Raw genomic sequence first — 8,357 nt, 5'->3', positions numbered from 1 at the left:
CGCGTAAAAAACTCCTTTAAGGGGGAGCCGTCTCTCACCGATCGATGGACAGTCCATTCTGATTCCTGCCGGCTGCCGATCACTTACCTAACTTAATTCAAATAAAGTGTCTTTCTATTTTAAAATTCTATATCAATTATTTACACCCATATGTGCATTATTAATATTATTTCATTTTTAAAAAGAATAATAACAAATATAGTTGGAATTTTGGCATGATATTTAACCATAGAGGGCAAATTTACAAAACAGATGATGCGTTTATTATTTTTTTTTTGTCACATTCTACTTTGAATTTTTTTTATTACAATTCTCATCCTGATTTTGGGAAATTCCTGTGCCTAAATTGGTTTTTCTTTTCCATAAAGGATATAATGAAGCAACAACTAGTACTATAAAGTGTCCATAAACTAGAGAGTCTTGATCAATTTGAAAGTGTAATATTAATTTTTTTTCTAAAATGTTCCATGTATTTTTAAGAATTATCAAAATCGTTTAAACAAAATGATAAAAAATTACATACAATTTTAAAAACAAATTACAAAAATTTTAAAATAATAAAAATGTTACTCAATAGGATATCGAGTTCGTAAGTTATATATAATAACGATTAACTCTGTTACAGACTCAACTAGCTTTTCGGAACGAATCTCAGAAAACGTCATAATAATACTATTATAAATTATACGAATTAAACTACTAAGTCATTAAAAGATCGACAATTTCTCTCAAACCAGATAATCCACCAAAAAATAATTAGGATAATAACTCAAATATTTAGGTGTTACATATCATTTGTATCAATTCAAACTTTTCAGCAACTACTCAAAGACTCATGTATCACCCAATAAATCTCAGTAATACTCCACAAAAAAAGTTTCAGATACTAACTAGTCACATATTGACAATGCAAAAGTAAAAGAGTTGTTGATCCAACCGTCTCGTTACATACATAACTAACCACAATACAACATATTTCATTCACATTTCATCTGTAAAATTTCCAACATGATTAACGCTCCATCCAAAAACGAGATTTGGATGGAATATTTTACTCTCAAAATTTCTCTCAACAAAAATTATATGAAATCATTTTAGTGGACTATTTGTAGCAATGCCCAATATGGAATTATTCAACACCAAATTATATTCTCAATGTATAACTTTTTGTTCAGACAGTGACACTTGTTTGCGTGCAACGTCTTACTAAAAATAAAACTTTATTATGAGATTATTCTCTATAATATTTTTAATCTTCTTCTATATCTAATTCGGCTACAAAACCACTAGAATGAGGATCAAACTTGTCCTTAACTATATCATTTATACATATAGCAATATAAACATGCTCAAGATACGTCGTAATTATACTTTTGACACTAAATTAAATGTCGTCCTAAAAACTGATTGAAAAATCATCTCCCACGATGAATCTAGAATGTTCACACAACTTTTCACATATTATAAATTCTTCTCCACATGTTACCGCTGAATAATTAAATATTTTGATGAAATATAATATATATTTAATTATGTTTATTGGACGGTGAAAAAATATCATTTCAGCCATATTCCGGTTAATTACTAGTCCAACCGAGAAAAATTGTTTATACAAAAACAATTCGGACTAAAAACCATACAATGGATTAGAATTGTTTTCCGTATACTTCACTTAAAAATGGTGTCCTCAAAACATATAAAGTTTAAAATGTATTTATTTTTATTGTAGAACTTATGTTTTGAATATCCATTCAAATTACACATTATTGTTAGATCTATCATACCTAAATTCTAATATAATTTTATAATTCATTAATTAATATAAAAATATTTTCTACTACATAATTATTTTATTATTATTAGTTTTTAAAACTAAAATGTATTCTCTTACAAAAATTAAATACTTAGCTTCACCCTAATGTATATATTTTATCTATCATTCATATTGTTGTTTATAGTATTTCTCTTTTATTTTTTAATGTTTAAGAAAAAAGTTATTATCAAATTTAATATACACCATGGCACATAATAATAATAATAATAATAATAATAATATTAATAATAATAATAATATATTATATATATGATCTTAAGATGGCCTTATTTGAGTTTTTATTAGTGCATAAATTAAATGCACTAGTGACACCTTTTTTTTGGACGATTTTGCCTCTGTCGCAAGACGTCCACAATCACGAGACGCAATTTTATTTTTTTTTCAAAAAAAAAATCATCTCACGAATGTCGGTTGCGTCTCGCGAATGCCGATTGCCTCTCGCGATTGTAGACTTTTCACACGGAATCCGGTTGCGTCTCGCAACTGGGACATTTTTGTCCCAAAAAAAATGTCATCAACGCATTTAATGGTGAAAAACTCAAATAAATTCATCTTTAAGGTCATTTAGGCAATATATATATATGGGGGATAATTTATTTTAAAAAGAAGTAAAGTATATTTTAATATATAAATTAATTAATGAGTAGATAAATAAGAAAATAATTAGTTATCTAGAAATGATTCAAATAACCCATAAAACATGGCCTTAATTAAATGAAACGACCATCATCATGAAAGAAGAAAACATAATTAATTAAGAAAGTTACAGACATGAATCCCATAATTAGTGTTTGTTTCTTTAACAGCATGCACTTTACGTACTAATTAGTTACGATTAACTTGCTCTTAATTAGTCTTCATCTAGTTCTAGCTAGCTAGATCGATCTATGAATTAAAAGAAAGATCTGATATATTGTTGTTGGCCAGTCGATGGTCAGAGCCAGAGAGCTCCGGCAGCCTTTAGGAGAGGAACAAGAGAGCCATTAATATGAGAAGCCATAACACGGTCCATTGCTCCGACGAGCTTCCCGCCGATGAACACGACGGGGACAGACGACGGCGAACCTCGGCCCAGAAGTCTTGAGAGTGCCATTTCCATGTCCTTCCCAATAGGATCCTCGTCAAGCTCATGAACGGTCGGATTCACACCCATACTGCAGAATAAGCGCTTCACGGCGTGACACATGCAACACGTGCTCAAACTGAATATCACCACCGCACTCTCCGCCGCCAGCCTCTCGATCCTCTCAACTGGGTCCCTCACAGCCGTCGTCTTCGTCACCATTATTACTCCGCTGCCGCCGCCGGCGGATGCCGATGCAAAGTAACAGGGAGTCGACCATGAGTCTCTTTGGTATTGCATTTCCATACTTTCAATATAACTGTTCGTGTTAATTAAATGAGAATTTATGAGTAAGATAAGGAGAATGTGGTAAGTGGGTGTGGCTATTTATAGGAAAATATTTAAACTTGTAAAATATTATAAATAAATAAAAGTTTGTCTCATTTATTTTCTTTAAATTAAGAAAAATTAAATTAAAAAAGATAGTTCCTTTTGCTGCAAATTAAAGCTTTGTCTGCCATAGTACACATGCAGCGCGTGCATAGAGAGAGAATTGAGTTCTACTGTTCATGTTACTAATTAATTAATTATAATAATAATAATGGTTAATTAAAAAAGTGAAGTAAAAAAGGTATATATTTTGGCGATGAACATTCCCTAGCTAGCTAACTAATCTACAATATATATATATATATAGACTAGTTGAAGCCACATATAATTATGTGCTATGCACATACCATGAAATTAATATTTTTTTTTTCTCTTTCACCAATAATTAATAATGCATGAATCAAATAACTAAAATTGATTATAAGAAATTAAAAGTTGAGCGGGGCATGCATCCGGGAATATTTAGGCATGCATATTGCAGATAATTGAATGAAATTAAATATATATATATAGTTGGTGTCTTTTTATAAATGTAATGTAATGTAATAATTGAATAATTAATTAATCGTGGACGAGCACTTTAAAATGGTTGAAGCAAACGACACAATGACGGCTTTCCTCAGCTTTTGTCTCTCTTTCGAAGCTCTCTGCAACAGCACAGCTAGCTGACGTTGTTGCCCCGGTCCTTTCATTATTATTATTATTCTCCATCAGACCAGATTGACTGCTTTTTCTTTATATCAATTTAGCATTCTTCTTCATTTTGACCTATCTTCTAGTTAATTTCATTTATATATATACACATCATGACTTATATAAATTATCATTTTAAATATTTTAAATATGCATTACTTCAAAAATAACCAATTTTATCTCCCTTCACTTTCATCAACATTTATCTTTTTTTCAATAGTGACAAGAGACAGTCGTTCCCTCTCAATATCATATCGCTCCTCTTATTTATATATATAATTAATCTTAGGTTGTGTTTGGTTGTTATATCTTCTGTGGATAAAAAATACCCATCATGTCAGTTCTTGACTGTTTAAAGTGGACAGGAATGACGGTATTTCGTACAGACCAGGATGCATGCCGGTCTCTCCCATCTCTTTCTGTTTTAAGAGGGCTCTTGTCGTGATTCTGTTTGTTTGTGGATCACTACTTAGGACCTGTTTGAAATTATTTTCAATTAACCAAACCTCCATAACAATTAATATTTTATTTATATGATTTAATTATTAATGTTGATTTAGTTAGTTAATTTCATTACACACTAAATATGTGCGCTTAGGGCAATGACACCGCTAGTTCTAACCAGGCACATAAATTATTGGTTTAAAACTATTTACAATATCCATCAAATGGAGTTTAATATTAATTAATTGATAATTTAGTTTTATTCCATCTGTTAAAAGATATATTTATTATAAACAAAAGAAAAAACTTGATGTTCTATTATCAAGCTTGTTTGATCTTGAGTTTTTTTTAAGGATTTTAAAAAATAATTTATTTGTGATTTTGTATTATTATCAAAATACTCTTTTATATTTGAAATTAATAATAATAAAATAAATATATTTTTTGAAATTTTAATTAATAAATTAAATGTTTCAATCATTAAAATTTATTAATAATAATGTTGATGTAATGAGACTAAAAAAAACTTATATAAACCCTTAAAAAAACACCCACATGGTGCTCAAGTGATAGATAGACATGAGAGTTTGAGACATAATAAATACCCTAAAATTTAAGGAATTTGAATAAGATGAAGATTAAATTATTATTATTATTATTATTTTATAAATCAATATTTTCTATCAATTGATTCGTTTAAGTTAAAACAGCAAATATTTTTTTTTTATCTAAATCGTATTTGATGACTAATGCAAAGACATAAAAAACAAAATTGGAAATTTCATGTTGCATCTATATATTTATAATCATTTCTCAAATGGATCCCACTATAACATGAAAAACATAATTTTTTTTTAGAAAAAGATATAAAATCATTAAATAAAAAATCCCGAATGGTAAAGAAATACAGGAATTTAAGATTCAAGCAAAAATAAGTTTTTGTAAAAAAATAATGAACAAACAAGATGAAAACAGAAAAAAAAATTAGATCAAAAACTGAGGACACAAACAACGAAGTTTAGAGCGTATTGAAATCAGAAGTTAGAGTGACTTTCTCCTATGTAATGCTCCATCTTGACCTTAGATCTGTTGTTCCAAATTTGATGCTCTACCCTACACCATATTCATAATATATGTTGACTTTTCATTCTCTCTCTTCATTAATTTTGACTTATTCTATAAACTAACAAATTTTTGTGAAAGTGGTGTAAGGTAGAGCACAAAATCTGGAACAACAGATTTGAGCCCCTCCATCTTTGACAAATCAGCCAATTTTTTTCACAAGTGGGAATTTGCCTCCACGTCCGAATAAGTGAGTTTTCATCAAAGATAATTTCATTCCAAACAAACTCCACATCACTTCGAACCCTTGAAAATGTTCTTGCGTTCCTCTCCATCAAAAATATGATAAACAATGTTGGCAAAGAAACACTTGAAGACATTTGAACTAAAGTCATTACCCTTTGTCTTGATGATTGTTATTTCCTTGATATCAGTCTATTCTTTTGGGAAGCTAAGGAAACTCATTGATGTGGAGAACTTACCCAAAGCAAGGAAGCAAATGGTCGACAACCTTAAAGAGATGGTCAATGGTCTCCTCATTTCCCATACAAAGAAGGCAGATTGAATATGGGATATTCATATGTACTTCTTAATTCGATCGCGCGTGTTAAGTCTTTCACGAAACGTCAACCAAAAAATGAATTAGTGACTAGGATTAACTTTTGTGAACCATACTAAATGGGACCATGGAACCGCCTTCCTTCTATCACGAATAATATTTCATGCTTATCTTGAGTCAAATATGCCTTCATTTTCAACACTCAAAACTCGAGAATTTCACAATTATTAAGGTGACAAAAAGACGGAGTATTGAGAATCCTCGTATCTTCTGGAATTCTTCTTAGAAGGTTATTCCTGTTTTTGACTTGTTGGACATGGTAGACAGTTGATATTTCTGTCTTATTCGAATAAGAGAGAAGACACTATTATAAATAATATGGTGAACCTCGGACTAGTTATTGAAAAAATATTAGTAAACTAGTTCTCACACACCAAAATAGGAAGATACAGTACATGTGAATTCGTCTCATAGACGAATTCTGAAATTTGAGTTTGGATGGACTTAAAAGAAAATTGGTATGGGTTAAAAAAAGTAACAGAAAAATTATGAATAAACGTAAATTTTATTTAATTTTCTATTAATTAAAGAAGCAAATTGATTATTGTTACATTTTTACCAACTTTTTTACTTTTTAAAATTCCGCGTGGTGTGCGGGACTCGTGTGAATTATAAGAAATTATTTGGTTTTTATAAAATAAATTTTGAATTATTTAAAAAATTATTAGTGTATAATTTAAAAAGTTTAATTTAAAATTAAATTAAAGAATATTTATATACAATAATAAAAAAATCATTTAAAAAAAAAAGAAGTAGAAGGCACATATTTAATAAAAACTAGTCATGTTTAATTATGATACTATTTAAAAAAAATTAATGGAAATCTACTATTTGAGGCGGACATGTCTCGTGGAACAGGAACTCCATGAGCTTGTTTCATCTTGGATTATTGGTTTTTTAAATAAATAAATAAATAAAACTTGTTTAATAATTAAATTATTTTATTTTTATAGGATAAATATAACTGTTTTTATATTAAATAAAAAAAATTAATTGATGAATTAAACTATTTGATTGTTAAAATAATAATAAATTTGTATAATTTATAAGAAAAACTTAAATAAGACAATATTATCTAGAGAGCTTCATATATTACTCATGTTTGAACAATGAAGAATAAAGTAAGCAGTTGTTTCTTTAGTTAAAAGACACGATAAATAACACGTACTGACTAAACATATATCTTTCTTACATATTGAATCATCCAATAATATTATATTGATAAATAATATTACTTTGTTATTTATAATTTTATACTAACTAATTTGTTAGTTAAAAGATACAGATTATAAAATTAAAAAATAATTTGTTAATATAATAAGTTCAATACCTTACTTAAATATAAAGTAATATTTTGAGGACTATTTTATTACTTATTGTTACTAAAGGAATAATTGGGACAAATAACTTTGGCTATGGAAATCACCCCTTGCTTTTTCTAATAATATATCATGTTATTTCTCTCTAACTATCTTTTATCATCCTTATCTTGATTCATCAAATCAAATTCATAAGTTTTATTAAATATTCCAGCTAACATTCTCTAGTATCTAATGTGCTCATAAAAAATATTATGCTATGAAAATATTTTCCTCAGGTCACAACCAATATTGCTACTGGAGAAAAAACAAACCAACAAATTACATATGTTTCCATGAAATAATCATAAAGTTAACATGTGAATCTCAAGTATATAATTCCTTATAATATATAAAAGATAATTATATGTGTGATATGTGTATAATAGCTGATATTTTATTTTTTTTATCCATGAATTAAACAACTTCTAACTCTTCATATGTGCAGGGAATTTCAATTTTTATACAAGATGTGATTTTTTTTAAAGAGTTAGTACGACCACACAATATATGACATGATTATCTCAGAGAAACGATTTTCAGTTCAAGAGATCTAGACGAGCATATATATATATATATATATATATCCACTCCACAATGAGGCCAATCCCACCCTAATAGACAAATTAAAACGGGGTTAAACCTCAAAAGAATCGCAAATCTGAAGCACAATTGACATAAACCTATTTTCACATAATCTTGTAACCCACTTTTAACTATTTAGGAAGTTCTATTTCGAGAGAATAAAAAGAATTAGGGAAGCACTCATGAATACATGAATTTATTTTGAAATCAATACTAGGTAGATATTTGCTCTGGCGCCGAATGAGTTTCATCAGCTCTCTTAATAAGAAAAATACATATACATTTCTTGGTTTAGTAAATGTACATGCC

At 28.5% G+C, this 8,357-nt stretch overlaps 1 protein-coding gene across 1 annotated transcript; it reads right to left on the bottom strand.

The window, feature by feature from the left end:
• Positions 1-2,565: 2,565 nt before the first annotated feature.
• On the bottom strand, positions 2,566-3,233 carry LOC124915950 (glutaredoxin-C5-like). Its single transcript, XM_047456691.1, has one exon. The coding sequence runs from the start codon at positions 3,201-3,203 to the stop codon at positions 2,769-2,771; it is 435 nt and encodes a 144-aa protein (XP_047312647.1). The 5' UTR covers positions 3,204-3,233; the 3' UTR covers positions 2,566-2,768.
• Between the last annotated feature and the right edge of the window lie 5,124 nt (positions 3,234-8,357).

Source organism: Impatiens glandulifera, chromosome 9, assembly GCF_907164915.1.
Source record: "Impatiens glandulifera chromosome 9, dImpGla2.1, whole genome shotgun sequence".
NCBI classification, from domain to species: Eukaryota; Viridiplantae; Streptophyta; class Magnoliopsida; order Ericales; family Balsaminaceae; genus Impatiens; species Impatiens glandulifera.
The sequence above is the reverse complement of the archived record's forward strand: the minus strand, read 5'-3'. Positions and strand labels throughout refer to the sequence as shown.

Excerpts from the sequence above, each read along its gene's own strand:
- LOC124915950 (XM_047456691.1), bottom strand. The coding sequence starts at position 3,203 with ATGGAAATGCAATACCAAAGAGACTCATGGTCGACTCCCTGTTACTTT.